Source organism: Echiichthys vipera, assembly GCF_963691815.1.
Source record: "Echiichthys vipera genome assembly, chromosome: 6".
Lineage (NCBI taxonomy): Eukaryota > Metazoa > Chordata > Actinopteri > Perciformes > Trachinidae > Echiichthys > Echiichthys vipera.
This window is the reverse complement of record NC_139831.1, coordinates 12,413,907-12,438,380: the sequence shown is the minus strand read 5'-3', so window position 1 is coordinate 12,438,380 and position 24,474 is coordinate 12,413,907. Positions and strand designations below refer to the sequence as shown.

General features: G+C 40.6%; 1 protein-coding gene across 1 annotated transcript in view; it reads right to left on the bottom strand.

The window, feature by feature from the left end:
• fgfrl1a (fibroblast growth factor receptor like 1a) overlaps positions 1-24,474 on the bottom strand; it is a 75,774-nt gene that overhangs the window by 30,054 nt on the left and 21,246 nt on the right. Inside the window, exon 3 of the mRNA XM_083915586.1 lies at positions 16,369-16,641. Within this exon, the coding sequence (XP_083771712.1) occupies positions 16,369-16,641 (273 nt within the window). The remainder of the gene's footprint in view (positions 1-16,368; positions 16,642-24,474) is intronic.

Below are 24,474 nucleotides of genomic sequence, written 5' to 3'. Positions count from 1 at the left end.
ATAGAAAGTCTCACATAAAATGAGAGAAGCAAAGTATTTTTTCAACACACAGCAGGAGTTCACTGCCCTCTTTTGCATGATGCCATTTCTCCATTAGACACCTGTGCACCAGGTGAGCATAATACAATGTTCCCTAAAACAACGTTTAAAGATGCTATCATAAATGCTTGATGCAAATCCATGTCTGTTTTTGAGGTTTGGAAATGCATTCTTGGAAATGTATGAAAGTGTTTTTCCTTAAGGGGTGGAAATGCAAAAAAAAGTTAACTCTGCAAAGCAGTCTGCAATATGACAAAAAGGGAAAATCGGTGTTTCTGTTTATGGCTATTTTTCAAACTTTTTTCTTCTATTATCTGTTTTCTTTCAACATAGCGGATAGTTTAACTTTTGAAGGTGAGACACCTCAGGCAAAACCATTACTAAATTCATTAAAAGTTAGCATTAGATTAATAACGTAATTGTCTTAATGTAAGTAATCAATTGAGTTTCATGGTGATAGCTATGTTATTACTTTTTTTTTACCATATTCACCCAGTGTGTTGCAAAATGTATACCTTTTACATAATGTATCTTTAAAGGCAGTTTTCTCAAAATTAGTTTTTTTTCTGAATCAAACATTTCCACTTCATTAGCTTTTATATTTACAAACCCTTCCAGTTTTATTCCTATCTATAATATGAAGGTTGTCACAGAGGGCTTATCATTCATAGCCTGATTCATGTGACAATTTATTCCTCAAAACCAGGCAGAAATTGATTATTACTGATTAATGGACTGATAAAAAGAGATCCTAAATCCCCTCTGTAAAAACCTTTGACTGTAATATGTCAACAAAATGAAACAAGAACTTTGAACCTGTCTTCATTCAATGTTCACATTTCTGTACTGGAAATATATCTGACAAGATAATGTCTCATTTGCTTATTAAACATAACATTTCAGAAAACTTATAATACAAAAAAAAGTAGTCAAAACATTGTACCCTATTCACCTGTTGTGTCTTTAAAGCTTCTAAACTATGTTACACAGGGTTACATGCACTTTGTTTTAAGGGATTAGAAGCCAGACGTTTTGGGATCCACTCCTCTACTCAAGAATTTTAACCGCCAGTGTGTGTTATGTTCTGAGGGCATGCAGAAGGTGCACAGTCTATTTAAGAGCCACCAGGTCAGATATATTTAGCAATTTGCTCCAACCTCAAACCATCCTGGTTTATAAAAAAATACTGTCACATCCCAAATATAGATGATGTCCCCATCAGCAAAGTTTAGCCTCTCTCTGCAGGTTTACTACACAGCAGGAGGAAGAAACGTTATGGTAATTCCTTTAGGATGATGGACGGTGAAACAACTTACTACATGATGTGCTCGTTGCGTCTTTATATTATTGTTAAACTACCATGTTGTCTTAAAAAGCAAAGATATTTGGTCAAAAAACAAGACGATAATTGTTATATTCGTAGATCCCCACTGTAATTGAGTGATTTAGTGAAGAAAGCAGTTGTATAAATATGTCTTTGGTCCTGAATGGAGGTGCATAAAAGGTACGTTGGTTTGTCTTTCCTTTTATTAGCTTTTATTGTATTTTAAGTTATTGAATATGTGTGGGTCTCCATGCATGTGAAAATGTATATTTATTATTGAGTGAATATTAGTGCATCTGCCCTAGCGAGGACATGTGCACTATCTCTTTCACATCCAAGTGAATCTGAGCGTGTACTATAATGGTGCCTGTGTGTTTGTGTGTTTGCATGTATATATGAGTGCGTGCGCTCGTCCAGCTGCTGCCTGTGTAATTCTAGTAAACATCAAGGCAGCGTTTTACCCTGCTGAATTAACGAATCCCTCACTTCCATCGCCACGCGCCGCCTTTGAAACACACACCGCCAGCTTCGGCTCAGGACTTTGAACTCTCAGTCTTTCTCTGCCTCGCCCACCCTGCTCTTCCCCGTATCAAATTATACTCCAGTTAAATATCTACTCATTAGTACTTTCGCAGTTTTCCCCCCATTTGACCTTCTTTCTCATCTTACATCCCTGAATTCATTTTCACAACTCTGAGGTGGTTCTGAGGGGTGGAGGTGCAATAACAAGGGTGTGGAGACGTTTGGTGCACTATATCTCTCTCATCAATCTTACTTCACTTCACTATTACTATAAGACGCGTCCACTCTTTCATCCATGATTCCTGATGGCCTTTCATTCAATGACTTCTGCAGTTAGAATTCTTTCTTATCTGATGTACTATGCGTTACAACACGACTATTTATCAACTATAAAACAACAAATAGGTACTTGATAAAAACAATAAGTTCTCTAGAGTAAATGTTACTGCACAAGCAGTCAATCCAATCAGTTAAGAGGTGCAGTTGTAAATACAAAACAAAAATTAAAAAACACAAAAGTATTACTTTTGGCTTACTCTGGAATTCAGACTTTTACATTTTTGAAGAAGTTGGAAGTTCACAATTTCAGCATAAGCAACAGCGCATTTGCATTTGGGGAGGGAATTTCGCCATAGACACATACATCCTCGGCAAAGAGGCAAGTGCTTTCATTAATGGATCATATGATCAAAACTGTTGTTTTAACTCACTCTTTGATAGATAGTAATTTAACAGACAATTAACTAGATTAAAATCTTACAGATTATATCTTTAAAGAGGAAAGTCTTTTATACAAATGTACATACTGATAATTAAGTGAATGCATTTTACGTTGCAGAGCAATACGTTGCCTTTAAGCATTAGTATACCAAGTAGAATAAATCATCTACACATTATGAATCATTAGCTGCTTCTATGTCTGCCTACTGCTGCTTTTAACTGTGATCCCTGCTGGAATGTCGGCGAGGCCTTAAAAAAGAAGTCAAACTTCAAAGCGACTACCGGACCTCTCAAGTGTGCCTACGTCATATGCATGTGTATGTGTATGCACTAGTTTGCTTTGCACACACTTGCATGTATGATGGTGTCTGCTGATCTGCATGCATGCTCACTAATGTGCCAACGAGCGTTTGCACGCCCTTGTGTATGTGTTTTATAGTATGTGCTGAGGATATGCGGTTGTCTTGTTTGACTTCAAAGATGCTGGCACACTCTGCTGTGTGAGGCTGCATGCTGACAGGCTGTCTTTGATGAACAACTATTTACAACAATGTAAAACTAACCCACTCATCACGATGCGCCGCCGGGCGAGGTTTCAACATGACTCACCCCGGTGCCTGCTTTGTTCATCTCTCATTTGGGTTACTCAGAGCTGTTTGTGGATTAATAATAATGCACCCAGTGGGATACTCTCTTGCTGCTTACTCACGTCCAATGGTCTGTTATTCTAGAGAAGTATTCAGCAGGCCAGATGTTTGCATATGTTTGGTCTTGTAGAGAAGGAGAGTGTGCATGCCTGCTCCAAGTTTAGATTCTAAAAATGGGTAAAACTAAGTAACATTGCATCAGGCAGTTGTCTGCGAAAATGTTCTTGTGTGCGGTTAGAGCAGGCGCCCATATACAGAGTCTAAAAGTCAGGGTTCGATTCTGACCTGGGCACTTCGCTACACGTCACCCTGCCTCTGTCCAAATAAAAGCACAAAAAGGCCAAAAATGATGAAGAAAGGTCAAGGTCATCTACAGGACGAGAGAACAATGCAACATATTTCTTTTGTGACACCGTAGCATTTTAGATTCAGCATACCCAGAGTCTCATATGGAAAAAAGCAGAATACCAGCAGAAGGGAAGTAGAGCTGACAGCAGCTTAACTCTGTGGCTTGTTCTCATCGCTTTATGACATGTCTGACAGCCTCTACACATCCTCCACTCTCCCTTCTTTTCTTAATACTTTTGGTTCAACGGGTTGTGAGAGCTTTTGGACTTCTGGGCCAAGTAGAGTTACAGCCGAGAACCGAAAAGGAGACACTTGGTTTGTCACGGCGGCTTAAATCTGACCAATGTTGGCGTGAAGTGCTCAGGACCCCAATCGAAACAATGCTCGCATACAGAGCAATTGTCTAAGGATATTACTGCGTTTAAAAGAGATGTGAATTAAATCAATGGTCTGAAATTTAGACAGAAAAAAAGATCCTTGAATCTAAAAAACGTAGTGTTAAGCAGATACACAATTTTCATAATAGAGTCAGAACAGAGGAATGTAGAGAAGAAATTATGGTCATATCCACTGAGAAAGAGAGTGTGTGTGCATGTGTGTGTCTGTGTGAGAGTGTGTCTATCAGTTTTCAGCATGCTGTCACACTGATCAAACTCCAGGCTGATAGCAGAGGCGCCGCAGAACCATTGGGAAAAACTGCACACACACACACACACACACACACACACACACACACACACACACACACACACACACACACACACACACACACACACACACACACACACACACACACACACACACACACACACACACACACACACACACACACACACACACACACCTACCTTATCCGCACAATGAAAACATATTGTGCATGCTTTTATGTGAAATATAATGCAGAGGTATGCAGCGACATTATACAAGTAAGCACATGCAGACAAGCACATCTGATGGCTCTGAACAAAACCAGCCTGTTGGAGCTCATTTCTTGTTTTACAGCGACATTGTCTGTTTCAAATTACAGATAATTATTTGATACTTCAATCAGCCAGTCAGTCATTTTCAGTAATCAGTTTTTTTTTGTCTGCCTTTTTCACCTCAGCTATGTTAAATGTTTAAAAATGCGAGCGATAAAAGCATTTTTATCAAACTTCCTGGAGCTGAGATATGGCACGGTGGTAGCTTTAAAAAAAAAAAAACAGTTTAGTCTGCCCGCCTTCTACAACCACATGACAAGAAAACATGGAATAGGCAACAAGGCTCTATCAAATCCAGATAAAACACTGGCGTTGGAATACATAGCTTTAACTGTGATAAACCTTTTGATAAGTGGAACAAGTTTTTCCATGCCTGCTGCTTTCTTCGCCCTGAATGCAAGCGCTTTCTTTTCTCTGTTGCATCCCGCCTGCTTGTTGTCAGTGAGGTGAGATTGGAAAAGTCCAGATGTAACTGCTGGAATCTGAAGAGCGACAAAAGAAGGAGTGAAGTGGGAAATCTCTGAGCTTAATTCGCTCTTCACATCGTCATTACGACATCAAAGAGGCTGCAGGAGATACAGGGCTTTTCAGCGCCGCCACAAATGCATTCTCAGGAAGAGTAACGAACAAGGGAGAAGAACAGGAGAGAGAAGAAAGGAGAGAGAGTGAAAGGGAAGAGGAGGAGGGATATTGCGTGTTGAAGAACAAGTCCATGGCTTTGATGACGGCGCGAGAGCGAAGCATCAAAAAAAGCAGACAAAAGTTTTTAAAACTTCAAAAGAAGCCTTTTTGTAGCGCAGGTCCGCTCTGTCTTTCTCCTTGATTCTTTCATTCTTTCCTCTCCCTCCTCTCTTCAAACATGTCTTTGCTAATTGCCAGACCCATTTCTGCCCTTCGCAGGCTCTCCACTCCTCTCAGGTCTATTCAGCAGGGGGTTGTTCAACGGGGAGGCCTAATAACCCGCTCTGAGTGGGACAATGGAGCCTGCAGGGCCAGCGACAAAATCTCAGCCCTAATGAGAAAAGACTCCTTCAGTGAACAAGCAGATCTGTCAATAGATTGGTCTATTATTGAGTTACAGGGTGGGGGGTGGTCTGGCGGCACAGCTTGAGTTTGTGTGTGTGTGTGTGTGTGTGTGTGTGTGATAGAGACATAAAGCAATAAAGTAAAACTAGAGTATGAAACAAAAAACAACAACTCAGAATAAGAAATAGGAAGCGAGAGAGTGTGTGTTCATGTGTGTCTGCATGAATGTGTGTGTGCGCGTGTGTGTGTGTCTGTGCGCTGCTACCTCCTGAGGGTAACAATGGTGAACAGGACAAATCCTCCAGACCGCATAATGGCCACTAAGCTGTCTATTCAGAAGTACACAGTGCCCCTGCTAACTGCTCTGATCAGACACGAACACCAGCACTCACCCATTCACACTTATTTCCCTCCTTCCTTCTAAAATGTTGTGAATCTTTATCATTCTTTGTCTCCTCGTCTATCCATGGCATTATCACACAATTTTAGTTTATTCTGGAAAGATTAATATCAGCATATATGTCAGCAAACAAGTAAGATCTGTCAGTATTTTTAGGCCTAAAAACTGGCTCGATTTATCTATTTATTCCCCGTCAAAATTCATCAAATACCCAATCACTGTGTTGCTCCATCTGTCCTGCCTCTCCCTCCTCTTTCTTAATCCCTCTTCTCCTCCCTTCTTCCCTCCCGTCTCCACCTCTTCCGCCGCACAATCACTTTTGCAGTGTGTGTGTGTGTGTGTGTGTGTGTGAGAATGTTTGCACTGATGAGGTTTGGAGAGGTTAACCCAGCTGTCGTGAGAATACTGAGTCGACGTTGTTGCTGCGTCTGAGGACACTGAAGCACCTTGTTTCCTTTCAGCTGTAGGTGGGCTGGGGGGTGTAGGATACGTCTCCTATAAGAACCACTTTAAAGAGCAGCAAGTGTATCAGGAGAGGATTTGTATATGCCTTTCACATGTCTGAGTTTTCTCTGCTTGATCACATTCAGATGCTTCTTCACTTATTTTTAATTTACGGTCAGTGATTAAAGAACCAAAAGTTACTATTCCACTGAGTACTGAGTATATTCTCATTTAGTTAAGAACTTTAGTGCAAAATGAACATAATGTGTGACGATCAAAACATAAAGTTAGTTCTGCCGTTGGATTTTGACATTGTGATAGAAACGATATAGGAAAATATTTACCATAGACATTTTGTTATAGTTTGGATGACATATACTGTCATACCGCCCAGCCCTAATTGATAAAAAGGTTTTGTCATTAATTAAACACTAGCACCGATTGTTACATCTTCACAAATCCTAATGTTGTGTTGATTTATAGCAGATTATTCTCACTTTTTTCAGGTAACTAGAAACATTTTAAGATGTCACTTTGGCTTGTGGTAACTAGGGTTCAGTATCTTTGAATGCATCTGTACAATATGATATCAGGCTTTAATATGGATAGAAAAGTTATACTTTTTCATACACTGCTTCGAAATCACGGTTTTCTACAAAAAGCCAAAGTGCTCAAATATTTAATGGTGTGTAAACAGCCATACAAGAGAACCAAAACTAAATGTTCTAAATAGTTTGATTTCACTCAGGAACTATGTGAAAAGAAACTTGATACAATCTTTCAGTCCCGTTTTTTATACTTGGTGTTATTGCCACATTTCAGTCTTTAACAAAAAGCATTGGGGTTAGTTTTTACAGTTTTTACAGTTGACTTTTGAAATAATCAGAATATTATGATCAATGATTACAATATTTTTCAGTACTACTCCACTCCTTCACTCACCCACACTTCCCCTCATTATTTCTAATATTTCTCTCTACCACATTCTCCTTGCCAGCTTCTGCTTCTGCCTCCCCCTCTCATTCCCTCCCCCGTTCTCACATCTTTTGTTACTGTTGGACTCACGCTGAGGAGTTCTGTCTTAATTACATTAAACAAACTGAGGAACTGAGATACTTTAAAGCAGCCCACATCCTCAAATATTCAGTTTCTCATAGTTTGACTCAGGCTTTCGGGAAAGAGTGGACTTCATTATATGAGTAACAGTGCACCAACTGACCCATGTTAAATTCTGCTACATTTGTTACTTATCATTCTCATATTTTGTACTCAGAGGATGCCCGCTATGCCAAAACACACACAGGGAAGTAAAGCTACACCTCATATTAGCTACGGGAGAGTTGCTGTGGAAACTCAGAGTGAAAACACGTTCGCTTTAGACTTCAAGAACAGCTGACAGATGAAGTTAAAGGCAAATAATTCCACCTTAAAACAGAATCTACAAAGGAGAGACAGAGCGAGGAGTTGGTAGCAGGACAAAGCGGATGTGTAGAGGACAATACGAAAAGCAAGAGTTGGATGACGACTTGTTACAACCAAGAATCAGTTAATTTAACTTGTTCATGCTTTTAAGTGTGCACCCTTGTAGCATCAGAGCTGGAGGATTTGAAAAGAGGAATGCAATTTAGGAAATTGAATTGAAGAAATGTCAAGCTTCATAGAGAGACAATAGCATTAAACTCTCCAAAATCACAGAAAACTTGTGCATTACTTCTGTTTTAGGGTGGATTACTCCTTCAGAATGACTCACTGAGAAAAAGACCTGCTGACTGACAGATGGCATCTTGTACGGAGAATTGAAGTTAAAGCTAGCAGAGGTTATTTAAGACCCATTAGGGGTCTATGGGAGAAAGACTTGGCACACAGTCAACAGATTCAAGCTATACTCGCACACACACATACACACACACACACACACACACACAGACACATAGACACACACACCCACACATAATTGCACATACACAAATGTAAATGGAGCATGAAGGCAAACAGAAAAGGGAAGAATGAGGAGCTGAAAGACGCTCAAGAGAAAAAAAAACTCTTCTATCGGCTGGTGGAGCAGCAGGAATACGACCACAGGGGAGAGAGAGAGAAGAAGACTAAAGACAGTTGAAGTAGTTAAGAAGGAGAACAAAGAGAGAAGAACCTGAGGGAGAATGTGACAGAAAGTGCAGGAAATGTGATACAAATTTGATGAGGAGGCAACAGGAAACATTGAACAAATCACTGAGATTAAAAAAAAATACTATTATTATTATTACAATGTTTTGGATGCTAAATGCTCAAGTGTCATAGTGTGTTTAATCTATCAGTCAGTGTGGAGAAACTGTCGAGTGTTTTCTTTCTTTGCTCTCTTTACGAAGTTCGACTTTCTGTAGATACAGCAGGTACACCTCTCTTGATCCATATAGTGTTTTGGATTTAAGCCTAACATTAACCTGTTAGGACATGGGATTCCCAAATGTTCCTTTTTCGGCCTCCTCCTTGTCTTCAAGCTCAATCTATGAAAAAACAGAAGCTTTATTCTTTTCTTTCTCCATTACTCCGTCCTGTCTTGTCTCTTTTCTTGAAGTGAAACGAGGCAGAACGGGGGGGATGTGGGACAGACAGCTGTTAAACAGAGGTCGGGGTCTCTGTGGAGTGTATGATTTTGTTCACATCTGTCTGTGATGTGTGTAAGTGCATGGAAAAATATCTGAAAGTTTTCCTGTCCCGTCTTGTTGATATGTATATGCACAAAAACACAGTATGTATATATTTGTGCGTCTTAGTATGTTTGTCTCAATAACAAGGTGGAAAAAAAGCATTTGAAACTCGACTCTTCCTGTAACTCCACATTCCCCCATACTATTGCATATGAGCACGCACACGCACACGCACACACACACACACACACACACACACACACACACACACACACACACACACACACACACACACCAGCATGTTTACATCTCTCAGAGTTCCGCCCTGATTTCCGGAGGAGCAGCTTTGTCTACCTCGCTGTAAGGGTGGCATGTTGTTCGAACAGGATGACCACCATGAACCGAACAGATCTGGTGCAGAGCAGTGTGAAATGACTGAGATAGTGAAAAACCAAAAAAACAGAGCCATTTGCGCTCACTCTCAATTCTGTTATACCTTTCACAACTGGTAACAAATAATTTATCAAGTTGTATTATATTCTGAGCAGTGGTGCAGCAGTCATGCCTTCAATAGTTACATTTTGTAGGAATTCCTGAGTGCTGCTGGTTAAACATGCATATCAGGTTATAACAATGTCCCTGGTTGAGCTCTGGCTTGTGACCTTTGTTGATATCCCCCGCCCCTTTTCTGTCTATACCAGTGGTTCCCCAAAGTGGGTGCCTTAAGGACAATCCCTGCAGTATCATTGACCTGTTCTTTTCCTTTTTATTATATTTTTAACAATAGGTGCATTTCCATCCACCTGTTTTAATACATTTAAATCTAAATGTAATTTAATATGTGTTTCTTTCCAATGCTTTTAATGTTTTATGTAGAACACTTTGAATTACCTCGTTGTTAAAAGGTGCTATACAAATTAACTTGCCTTGCCTTGCACATAAAAACCCCTAAATGGAAACGCTGTGAGTCCTTGGCCCAATTGGTGAAAAAAAGTGCGATGGAAACAGATTTAGTTGATACATGGTGACAGAACCTGGCTGAATTTGAGCCGCCTCAGCAGGTATCCAGCCTGCTCTCACCCCAGGAGTAAAGACCGCGGGGTGCGCCTGCTGGCTAATTCTTGTCTCGTTTGATAAACAGAGATGGTAAGAGCGGGGTAATGGGAATAAAACAAACATAAATGCCATATTTTCACACCTCAGTCAAGCACAAATCATTTATGTAGGAATTCTCGTATGTTAGAATAAAATAAAGGTGAGGGGGCTGCCCATTAACCGTTATCCAGGTAGAAGAAGAAAGAAGAAAAGGGAGAAACACACAAGAGTAACCTCTACTGGGATTGAATTCAAGGCTAGTAAAGGCAACAGTATAGTTCAAGAAGAGGGGGGTCAAAACCACTCGATGATTTCTTTTGCATGTTCTGTAAATCATGATTGAGACCCTTTCAAAAAATCCCCTGTGAGGCCTCAAACCCTCAACTGAACACCAACTGAGCGGTTCCTGCGAACCAGTGAGCTGCAGCTCCAGGTTCACTCTATGCATTTTTCTGCCATTAGTGAGAAAGTGCTGTGTGTGTAACCTGAGCGGAAGAATCTGGTGGTAAAAACACTAAATCTACACACACACACACACACACGGACACACACACACATACACACACGAACACACACACACACACACGAACACACACACACACACACACACACACACACACACACACACACACACACACACACACACACACACACACACACACACACACACACACACACACACACACACACACACACACACATTCTGAAAAATACAGCAAGACAGGCACAGCTGCCCTGGTGTGTGTAAGGAGATGGGTGAGGGTGTGCGTGTGTGTGAGAGAGTTTGGGTTATTTGAGATTGTTTTTAGGCACTGTGCAATTACACACACTCATGCATTTCTGTGTGTCTGTGTTTGTGTGTGTGTGTGTGTGTGCATATGACTCATACTAATTAGGCTGCAAACCTTGGCCACCTCTACATCCTCTCCAGACGAGGCACCAGATATCCAAATTAAAAACTACGTAATGTGAGAACACAAAAACAGAGAAGGTATCAGGACGGAGGAACTGAGGGATAGAGAGATGATGTTGGTCTGCAACCTGATCTGATGTGTTAGTTTTTGGCCGGAAGACAGCTGCAGTCTCACACATGCAACGCAGTTCAATGGAGAGAGAGAATAAACCTGAATGAAGAACTGGACGTAAAAGCAGACTGAAGCAACAATTTGAAACAATTTAGTCTGCGTGCAACATCACACAGAATTCTCATGACACACAGGACTGAGCCATGTGACGTCAGGATGTCAGTCCGTATTAAGTGATAATTGATTTTAGTTGAGTTTAGCAGTCTTAGTGGACTAATCCTGGCATAAAACCGCAGAGCTCAATGTGGAACAGAATCATTTTTCTAGAACAATCCTTCTTCGAGTCCTGTTTTGTGTAAATTTTCCATTAGTCATGTTTCATCTCAAGCTTCCATTTTTCTTATTTCAAGATTCATTACGTTTTTGCCGCTTGACGAACATAAATCACCTACAAGCACATTTATTCAAACATACAGTATGTCTACGTTTGATATCTTTCTCTGCCTCTCTTTTCCTCTTTGTTCTTCAATTATGACCAGATGTCGGCTGCTGCGACTGGGCTCTTAAATCACCACAAATCATCACACTAGTCAATTATGAAACACACACACACACACACACACACACACACACACACACACACACACACACACACACACACACACACACACACACACACACACACACACACACACACACACACACACACACACACACACACACACACACACACACACACTTGGACTAAAGTGTGTTGATGAACATCTTCATTTAAACTGGAAACCACATTTTCACAATGCACTGAAAACACACTCCCACACACGCATGCACCTACAAACATGTCTCCAAACCACTTCCATCCTTCTTTCTTACGCACAGCTTCTAAACTCCGCTCCAGACACGCTCCCATTGTCATCACATCTGGTTTGAACTATAAATTTTTCTATCCTTCACTCTTCTGGGAGTAGGGAAACAATTTCGGAATTTCATACAAGCAACTACGAAAGACAGACAGCAGAGACAAAGAAGAGAGATCAAGAGGGAGAGTGGGAGGGAGAAATGAGAGCTCTCCTGGCAGTCCAGTTTTTTGAAGGACATTGAGGTTTGTTGAGCAGAAAAAATACCTTACCCAGTTTCACTTTACTGGTGGTCCCATAAATCTGGGCACACCAACGCATACATACACAACCCCTCAGATAAACAAGCATGTATACACCAGCACACCCATATATTATTTACTCGTGCAAACATTTGCCAACCAACACACAATAAAAGAACCAACACTTTAAGCAATCTTCTAATTTACCCCGCCAACAAAAAGCCTGCCTTAACAAAAATGCTTCTCCATTACTTCCAACGACTGGGCTGCGGTACAGTGGATGTTTTACAGCAATCAAATGCTATTTCACTGGGAAGAATGGGAAACTGTGAAAATATTGATACAAATTAAAGCGTGGTCGGAGGAAAACGAGCCAACTGACCAAGGAAAGATGAATGAGGGCAGAGATTGAGTGTTAATAGGAAAAAGGTGTTAAAGATAGTTTGAGTTAGAAATTGAGAGGGAAAGACAATAAGACGCAGGTGTGGGCTCATTACTGTGAAGCGGAGCGGTCATAGAATAATTACCGCAGGACCACACAGGAGACGAGAGGAGATGAAAGTGGGGAGGCAGAGGCGAGATGGGAGGAGGCAAAGCAAAGCAGCAGAGAGCGAAACGCTGAGCAGAGCAGCAGAAACCAAACTACTCACTGATAAACACAGGCCATCATGTCTTGGACAGAGGCAACTGTATCCATCTATCCCTCCCATGCTCTTCTATGTACCTTGTTTCCTGACTGACCATTTGTATTTTTGTCAGATTTTTATTTTATTATTTATTTGTATTTATGCATTATTATTTATTTCTGTCTAATATTGTTTTTACCTTATCTGCTATTGATGTGACTCACTCAGTTGTTTAGATCATACATAACTTTATGTTTATTTTGAATATGATGTATGCCTTTTTTGTGCATTAAAAAAAAAAGATTCATCATCACAATAAAAACAAAACAAAAAAACCCTGCCATGCTCTGAATATCATTTACTATGCAGATAGTTCCAGCTATGAAAACACTACTATCCATGCTAACTGCCTCTCTAAGGAGATGCTCTGGCATGATTCCCAGCTTGAATTACACGTAGAGGTCATCTTTGAAGGTTAACCTGCTGGAGCATTTGTACCATTTGGGTAATCTGCAAGAAATTAGCAATGGAGCCTCTTTTTCTTGTGCAGAATGTATAATTTTTGGCGCCAATTATCTTGATCCCAGTTTGCTTGGAATATGACGAGGTAATGTGTAAAAGTTGTGGATGCTTGGCTTAATCAAATATGTTTAATGAATTTCCTTTCTGGGTTTTCTGAGGGTAATTTTAAACAGAATTTGTGTCAGTATGTGCCAAAAAAGCTTTATAAGTTTTATAAGAATTTAAGATAACCATTAAAAACTTTAGGCTTATTTATCAAAATGTTCACTCTTGATCTTGAAAACAGTTGACAACACAATCTCAGTTGTCATCATTTAACACTGATCAAGCTCCATATGCTTTAAGAAAGAGTGTGTGATAGGACTGAGCTCTCCAAAGCAGCTACTACATGGACTACTACATGGTGAGCTTGTTTGGACAACTGCACCTTTGGAAGTTGTTTGAAGTTGCATAAAAACAATCTACAATTATGTAAAATAAACTGTTTTAAATTTACATTCAAATCTGTGTGTGTGGTCTTTGATCAAAGAAGAAATCTTTGAGAATTTAGGTAAGGTGCTCATTCTTATTGTCCAGTGAAAGCCTGCTACGTTCTTGGGGATTCACTCCACTCCATTGTTGTGCCCAATGTGTGTGCGTGCATACATGAGAGTGAATGAAAGGGTTGCCGAATGAGCGTTAGTGAATGAGGAAGAGAGAGGGAGAACGGGAGAGAGAGCGAGAGAGAGAAAGAGAGAGAGAGAGAGAGAGGGAGGGAGGCAGCAGCTGTCTGCCTGGATGACCTCAGTGGCAGCTGCTGCACTCCCCGCCCTGCTGCCCTCTGTATGCCAGCTCGCCTTTGAAGTTCAGGTCAAGACCGATGCAGCTTTGGATCACATACCGATAATCATTACTGGAGAATAAAGCACATTATTTTCTGCTAATGTTAAGAAGGAGAGATCTTATTCCTGAGGGGTTATTAAATTTTTTCACATAACACACACACAAACACACATTCAAGTTTGAGAAACACACGCATGCACAAACAGGGACTCTGTACTACTTCTGCCAAGTATGCCAATGTATTGTACCAAATAGGATAAAAATGCACTTTCAGGGATGTTTCATTAATATCCACAGTAGTTTAAGTGACCGTAACATCTATAGTATTTTAGATAATGATGCATCTATAGACCTTTTCAAAGAAGTAAACATAAACATTCCAAAGCAGTCCTAGTTTATTTCCTGTTGCAGGGAATGTGAATGACATTAGCTGACAGGAAGTTATCAGGGACCAAGGCTGCTGCCTAGCAATGGATTTCCATTGAAAAGGTCTATAGACTATCTTTTACATCTGTATGTCTAAGTTCATAAATCTATAAACTATCAAACCGTTTTATGAAACATATTTTATTCTCCACTGTCATTCAGCCAGCAGTGCCTCTTTTCAGATTGGTACAAAAGTCCTGTTCGCAATCATTCAAATACCGAAAACATTGGCCGGTAATATCTGTATTAGAGCATTTTACTCAAGAACCTCTTTGAAGAACCGACGGCGGGCAAAGACAGAGAGAGAGATGTCATAGTCAGATTCTCTGGAACGCTGGAACCTGACACACACACACACACACACACACACACACACACACACACACACACACACACACACACACACACACACACACACACACACACACACACACACACACACACACACACAGAGTTGTGTAGAGACACTTCAGCACAGACTTGCAGTCTTCCAGGTATTTTGTTTACATGAACAGGAGTTGAGGCAAGCAGCTATTTGAGTCCCAGTATAGAAAGAATCACACCTGTATTTGAGCAGCAAGGTTGTCCACAGGGTCACAGACTACAGCCACCACACGACAACTCAGAGTTTGTGAGAATGAGACAAACACATGAAGACATAGATACCCAGACACACTGACAACTTTCTAGAGGCAAAGTTTGAAAATGATTATGTAGAAAAAACATGGAAACGAGTGCAAACAATGTGTCTTTTATTGAAACATCAAAACTGAGACACACACAGACTTGACATTTAATTCTACGCTGACGCAATGTCTTACACACAAACAAAAGCATAGTCTTTAAATGCCTGGTTCCTAATCGTACGGGAACACGCAACAATTGTGGTCACACACACACACACACACACACACACACACACACACACACACACACACACACACACACACACACACACACACACACACACACACACACACACACACACACACACACACACACACACACACACACACACACACACACACACACACACACAGAAAAAAGACTCGGACAAAAGCACTACTTCATTGTCTGGGGAACTACACAGGCTTGATTACTGTATAATGGCCCCGCCATCCTAACCTGGCTAATTATACCCTAGAAGCTCACACAGCAGAGTCAATGGAGGCAGGCAAGCATGTAAAATAAGAAGGCAAGAAAAAATAACGACTGAATAATCATGTGTAATGCAGAAGAGAATATGTGAGTACAGAACACCGAATGCAAACTGAAATGAATGGGAAGTAAGAGAAAAGAAGGCTTAGGGAAATAAAAGAGTAAAGACTTGCTCATGGATGACTGTTTTTTATCGGGTATGTCATCATACAAACACACACATAAACGCTCTCAAAAAAATGCTGAGTCTGTTGAAGCAATCACAAGTCCTCCTCCAAATCAAGTTTAAAGTGGGGACCTTGGTAGATAAATTCAAACCTTGTATTAAAAAATGTTTACGGCACATAACGCCTGGAAAAACAAATCTTCAAAAAAATTGTTTGATAGTAGTAATATCAGTTATAAGTAATATATCAAGTCTGCATGAGTGTTTTTAGGACAGAAACTCAATTTAATCCAGAGGTTGTTGTTGGTGTCTCGTGTTACAGCCTTCTTACCTATAACGATGAGAGTGTAGTTGATGTTTACGCTGCCAAACCCGTTGGTAGCCTTACAGATGTAAGTCCCTGCATCTTCGGTCTCAACCTCTTTGATACGCAGAGCGTGCTGTAACACCCTGAACCGCGTCCAGCCACTGTGGATGTTTCGTCCGTCTTTGGTCCACATGATGAGAGGCGGGGGGTCGCCCTCCACGGGGCAGGGCAGCTTCATGGTGCGACCCAGACGGATGCTCTGCCGGTGGGCCACCCGCTCGGACACCCTGGGTGGACCTTAAAGACAAAAGAAGAGTTGCTGAGATTATGAAACTCTATAAAAACATATTTTTCTGCTCTCTCTTCAGACTAGATTACAGAAAGTGTAAAGAACCAGATCACTTGAGTGCATGTGTGGATGTGAATGGAGACCTAATAATGAAACTTCACATTGGCTTAGAGAAAAAGTTTTTTTGTTGTTGTTAACGTTATAGACATATTGATGGAGGGAGGCGTTTTGAGAGAAGTAGGTGTGTCAACAGCTTTAGGATCAAGGTTCAGATGACTTCTAGTAAATACCTTTTCTTCTTTTCAATGTTCCCACTCTCTCATTGTCACCACTATTCTCAGAACCAAAGACACCTCCAAATATGCCATTTAACACAAGCATTACAATGTAATAATTTTAAAATGGCTTAGCTAAACCTGACATTTTAAGACAACAATAAAGTCCCCGGGGAAAGAGCAAATACAAAGCCAAGCCAATATCAACTGAAATGTCATGTTGAGGCATAAAATGAAGCGTGACCTTGACCGCTCAGTAGCCGGTCTACTGTGAAACTGCACACTAGAAAAACAGAGGGAGGTGAAGGAGCAGGCTGACTGATTGACTGGGAAAGGTGGGGAGAAGTGGGGGTGATGGAGAACAAATGAGGGAGAGGAGAAGGAGAAAGAGAGGAAGGAAGGCAGGAAGGAGGTTAAAAAGAGAAGAAGGGAGGAAATGAAGAGGATGAGGGAGAATGGAATTTAAGGGAGTAAGTCTGAAAAGAGAAAGGGAATGAAATATGGCCGTACAGTTGAGCAGTACAAAGAAAAGACACAGATATAGAGAGATGGAAGCAGGAGGAGGTGTGGGAGTGAAGGTCCAGTGCATGCTGTCCATCTCGTCTCATAACATGTCCTGGCTTAAAACAATACCCTCCAACTGTAGCACTAAAAACACACAACAGGCCACCATGTAGCGAACAAAGTGTCCTAACAGACTACAAAAGGCAATTGTATGAAGAACCGTCAGAAAACAACTCACTCCAGGTCATGTCCGGTAGTTTAAGACCGATTTAAAAGAAGGACAAAGAGTGGTTTGATTTTAACAATGTGCCTGAAAGAGGCTTATCTAGAAGAACACATATGGGCTGCTAAAGATTAGAAACAAATATAAACATTTGCCGTGTGTTAAATTATTGCGCCTTTTGTCTGATACTTCCTTATCACAGGGGTTTTAAAACAGACTGATACCTTTAATTTGCCCTTGTGAGAACAAAGTATTTAATCAATAAGTGTAGGCTTGTAGACTGGTTAAAGAGATATTTTGCTGATCTAAATCCAGCTGTGTCGTGGCAATGTGGGCAGTGGGTGCAGATGAACAGTGTTTGGCGACACACAGAGCTCAGAGCTTCTAAGAGTCTGCCAAGGTCCGCTGGATCACGCGTTTATGAAATATTCTCTGCTAAACAGATAACAAGTTGCATTTACCTATATGTATTTTTACTTTTTGGGCGTGGCTTCACAGAAAACTGTAGCCGCCTACCTACAGGGTCTCAAATTTCATGAAAAGACTTGGCCTGCTGAAAGCAAGTCACTAAAACAAAACAAGTCGAGTCGTATAAAGCCGATTATAAAAAAAGAAAGAACAGTCAACAGTAGTCTTCAAGCGTTTGCTGTCATGGCGGGTTGGTGTTTTAACAGCAGAGCATGAAGTGGACACAATGATGGATGGATGGAGGGGAAATGTGTGAAAAAGAAATTAGTCACACAGAGGTATTCACAGGAGCCTCTCCTCCTCTCCTCCTCCCGCCGTCCTCCTCATTCCTGGCCGGGGAATGTGTTCATTCAGCTGTATGGCTTTCTCATCAGGGGCCCGACAACTTGTTCTCCTTTACCTCCATCAATTTCTCTTTTCTCACACTCTTTTTTATTATTTAGTTTTAGACACAATTAATCTAATTTTCTTTATATCTTATATATAAAACCTACACATAAAACCTAAGGCTTATTTCTTTCTTTATTTGTCCCACTTTCACTCTGTTCACATTACTTCCTTTCTCTATACGCTGTACCTTTAATGTTGCTATTTTATCTTTCCATTTCTTTTCTTTCCTTCCTCCAACAGATTGAAATCTCATTCCCCTGAACGACTCCCCTGCTACCTCTCTCTTTCTTGCCCTTAACCCCTGGCTTCCCATTACTACCTTGCCTTGTCCTCTTTTTCCCTGTCATCACTCTTTTCCTCTCTCTCTCTTTTTATTTTTGCTCTCCTGCTCCCACCTCTCTCTTTTCTCTTTCATCATACTCATTCGCACCATCCTCTTCAATGCAGTATCCCTTCTTTCTCTCCTGTGTAATTTACTGGTCTCCTGCCTTTTCCGGATCTGCGCAAACACATAACTTCCCCAGTTTCTTCCCCAGAGGATCACAGGAGCAGGACCTCGAACTGAACCTCTCAACTTTCTGCAGTTAACCTCTTCTACATCGACCTACCCCTTTTTCTTCCTCTCCTCCCTCTCTGCCTGATGAAGGGAACGCAGACAAGCAGCCTCCTTTCCTCCCCCTCCTCATCAAGGTCCTCCTCTTCTTCCGCAGTCCATGACTGAACTAAAGTCTTTTTAAATCTGTCTCTAGGGGTGAAACTGAAGCGGGTAAAAAGTCTATCCCTCTCTTTCACAAGACACAGGGTCAGTGTGTGTGTGTTTTTGCACATATGTGGGTCATTCTTAATATACATGTGCTGCTGAATGTTGTGCTACACAGACAGAGATGCACAAAGACATAATTACTGTATGTTAATATACTGTTTAGAAAGCATGTGTCTTTGCGTTTGTGTCTGTATGTGTGGGTTGGGGAGAAAAGAAAATTGCAGGCCTTTAAAACTACGGTCTGTTAGGTCCATTTGGGGCTTTATGGTGCTCCCTTGTCTGCAACTGGCTCCCCACGACAATCTAAAGCACCTTAAAGATTGTTTGTCGGCCTCCAGACGCATACAAACACACCATGCACACCCTCCCTCCCATTTTCCTTATAAACAGGGAGTGTGTAGGTAGGTTAGGCATTCACGTCTGGTATTGTGTGACCTAATGACAGCAAAAAGCCCACGTCAGACACAAACTACTCCCACAGAGGCCCAACCTTCCAGCTCGGAGCTGCACATCCTCTGCATGGATGGTAGATGAAGGTCAAATGAAGCAACAACTATTTCATATGTTCTGCTCTTCGAATGGTTATTCTCAAAACAAACTCCATTTAAGGAAAATATTATTCCTGAGAGTTAGATCAGAGATTGATACCACTATCATATCTTTCATTGAGCTTGAAGACAACTATAAAGTTAGTTAACTGTCTCCTATTAATTTCCATTTTCCATTTTCCTGTTTGCCAACTATAAATTGGTTCATTTTATACAGGATAAAACTTAAAAACTTGATGATTTTCAGGCAAGTTCCTAAGTTAAAAGTGTCTTTTTTCAATGATTTTTAAGCACATTAATTGACGGGATATGGGAGATACTGTACTAAACTGGGAAGTGTAAGTACCTAAGTGTGTACATAAAATATTGGTACCAAGTATGTTTGTTAAGATTTGACTGAGTTATGACTCGAGAAGTATTACAATGTTTGACTCAAATTCACCTCATGCAGAATCTTTCCCTCACATTTGTTTGGCTCAGTCTCATTTAGATTAATATACAGACATCAATTTTTGCAGTAGTCCTCACACTCAAGTGCAGACGGACTGTTTTTCTTACTTTGGCCAACAAGTACTACGAGTACACTTTTGAATTCCAACACACCAACATTAGCAGATAAAACACAGTAGAGTAAACTCATTTTGAGTATGTTTTCTTTGGTCCCCTGTTCTCCATTCTTTAATGTTAATGTCTGTGCACAGAGCTGTTTGTTTAAATCACACTCACTAAGGCTTTTCACAGATATTTCTACGAGTGAAATTTCCTTGGATGAAAAATAATCAACACCATAACTGGCTGACAACATAGGATTTGTAACATAGTTTACACTAGAACTATACACATCCATCTCTCCATTTGCAATGAAAGCAAAGTCGAAAAATAGTTTTAGCATCCAAAGTGCTGAAAAAATACCTGCTAATTTAGTCATTTTTTGTGTTGCATATTTTGGCAGTGTGTGACAGTCGGGACTGCCCTTTATGCTTTGGTTCTGGATCAAGAGTTCGGTTTTTAATGCCCATAACGTTCCACTGGTCTTAGAGTCAGATGGGTCTGCAGAGTCCAACATAACGTTGTTGTTGGCAGGGAAGTGAGACTGGAGCGAGAGGGGAGAGCCGAAGAATGCTTTTGATGGAGAGCACTTAACAGCGGGATACAGCGTTGATGTACTGCACAAGGTAGAGGTGTGTGTATATGTATATGCAAACTGAGCTATGATGTGTGTTTCTTTAAAAACAACTGGGTCCTTAAGGCCATCATTATTGTCAGATCAGTTATAAAAGTACCTCTTTTCTTTTACTTTAAAAAAAGCTCAGAGTTAATAAAACAGGCACAAGTTTATCCTTCCGCAATGTGTTTCAACAACTCATATTACTCCAATAACCATAAGTGGGCTATTTATGCGACACTTTATGAATCCCCTGCTGTTATATTTTTGTATCTCAAAACAAGCCTGAATCCTGTTTTCACTCAAGTCCATTCTCTCTAAATTGATTATGACCAGTAGGATTGCTTGATGGCTTGGGTGCAGATCCTGGACTTTTATTTTGAAGAACCACTAGAGCGTGACATATAGATGCCCAGGTGGCCTCTGGTAAAGTAGGGGGACAGTATGCAGTATGTATCCACAAATTAGAGTGAGAATAATAAATAAAAGGACAAATTCTAGTCTGTCAAATGCGGCAGAGAATTAGGACTAGATTTGTATATCTTAAATAGTCACCTAAAACATTTACACCATAAATTTGTGGTTAAATATCCACCAAAATGCAGGAAATTATCTAAGAGAAGACCTCCCCAGACCCTCACTTAATGTGTGACCCCCAGTATTGAAGGGAGATCTGCACCCTTGTTTGTTGAGTGACGTTATTAAAGGAATCATGGTTTTCACTGTAGCAGATTGCCTGAATGTTCTTTTTTTAGCGTGCCAGTCGGTGTTTAATCAGACAATTTAATGGTTAGGTTCGTATTGAAAGGTCAATCCCCTCATGGATAAAACAATCAGTGTTAAAATACGTTAAAAATCATCAGACAGAAGGATCACAATTATAGAGCAATAATCAGAGCCACAATGCAAACTCAGTTTAAATCAGTGTATTACTCAATGAGCCACACTCGGCATCAGAAAACGTCTTTTAAATAATCGTCCAAAAGGTCCAAATAATGTTCCCTGACAGAAACAGTCCAAAGTTAAATCAAAACTCACTCTATGGTTTCAAGCACCACAAAATAAAGAACGAATTTCAGTTTGTTTAATTCTGTTTTAGTTGTTTTTTTGTAAGAGTGAATCATCTTGTCAAACTAAATAAATAAGGATCGCTGAAAAGTTTCAGTTTCGTTTTTTCCCATTAGGAGTGGAGCCTCTTCCCAAACAATTTAACAAACGATCTCTGAATAAGTGAATCTGCAACGCTGTCAGAGTATTCCGAGAAATGGAAACAAGGGACCATGTAGAGACAGAATTAACATGCTGTTGTGTAATTAAGATAAATGACATAAGGCTATTTAGTTTGTTTACGAAAAGGACAAAGTATAGAGCTGTTCTATAGGAAAGGGATCCTTAAATGACTCCTGTTGGAATCTGACGGTATTCAGAAAATACAATTATATAAAATGTATTATTATTATATGAATTATTATTTATTTAATTTTCGGGGGGGGGGGGGGGGCAGCACCCCCCTATATAATGGTAGGGGAAACACTGTAATATACTTAACCTAACAAAAGCTGTCAGTCTTTCATTCTCTTCTTGTAGTTCACTTCCACACACTCCAACACATTAAGGCCTTTCTGTGGCCTGAGGCAACAGGCAGACTGATGGGTACACATTAAGTTGTCTTCTTCAGGTGTACACACACACACACACACACACACACACACACACACACACACACACACACACACACACACACACACACACACACACACACACACACACACACACACACATACACACACACACACACACACACACACACACACACACTGACACACACACACACACACACACACACACACACACACATAGACTTTCGCTTGTTCTGACCCACTCACTTCCATCCCAACAAAATGTCAATGGCTGCTTGTTACTACGTCCTGACAGTTAACACTAGGCCTGAGGCTGGGGAGGATATACTGACATCAGTGAAGGGCTACATGACACACACACACACACACACACACACACACACACACACACACACACACACACACTAATACACATAAAACCTAAGGCTTACACTTGTCTCACACACATACAAAAGAAAAACACACAGCGGTCAGAAAAACTTTGAGGAATCTGCTGAGTGGTTGGTCGGCTACCTGATCCCCTGAGCGACTCACACCATCGGCTTTCTGGGAGCACACACACACACACACACACACACACACACACACACACACACACACACACACACACACACACACACACACACACACACACACACACACACACACACACACACACACACACACACACACACCTTATGTAATGCCTTTTTTGTTTTATTCAGATATTTTAAGGTGTGATAAAAATCTCCCACCTTTCCTAGAAATGTGATTTGTTCTCTTGCTCTTACTTTCCTTCTCCTTTTATTTTCTCTATCTTCACCGTTCTTTCCTCTCGGCTCCTTTTCACTGCTGATTTTCTAATGGCTGGTCATATTATTCCACCTTTTCTTCTTTTCTGGCTGCTGCACCTGTCGGCTTTTCACTGGAGGAAAAATTTTCCACAGTCGGGACTTACCTTTACCCTTGGAGGAGAAGATTTAAGCTAATAGATTTCCCTAAACCTAATTTAGAAATAACATCTTGCACACATAGCGGCCCAAAATCCCTACATAGTCGCATTGTTTCCTTCAAAAAAAGGCCAGTGTTTAAATGTCATGTTAATGTTCTGAGACCAGCGGGGCAAGGTGAAAAATCTACCACAGACCTTTTCCTGTACTACTACTTACTTAGCAAGAGCAATAAATTAGCTCAGTTTAAGCCCTGAAAGGCTAAAAAAAAAAAAAAAGTAGTGAATAATTTTAATGACAAACTTCACCCAAATTAATCAGGAGAGAAGATTTATGAATATGAATAAATTAACTAATTGAGGTAAAAGGAAATTATGGGAACAATTTTAACAATTTTTCAACTTTGAAATCTCGTCATATATTTGCAACTGTGGGAAAAATGTCCACATTTGTTATTAGAACATCTACTGAGACTTGTTGCTACTCTTTGCATAATTTATTGCTGCAGCCATGCACAACCTACAGCTAGCTTGTGGCTAATACCCCCATGCCTTTTAATTTTAACTATTAACTGTGAATATGTCATTCTGAAGTCTGATTTATTTTTGTGTCATTACATGTGAAGGATTTTCATTTGTTATTAAATGGTCTGTATTTACACCATAAGAATGACTTTGCTTATGACTCAGTATCTCTCATGGGAAAATAGTAACCACACTCAGGGCGCACTCACACTGTCCTCCCATACTGTGCCCCGGGCTTTAGGGTACTTGTCCCCCCCTCCCTCTCGCCCCGCGGGTCAGGCCCGTTTGTACTCACACTGCCTGGGCCTCGCGCAAATGCTTCTTGCCTGTCCATACATCATCACGCCATAACACGTCACATGCATTGATCGTCATCGTGATGCGTCACTTTCTTTACAAATATTTCCATAGA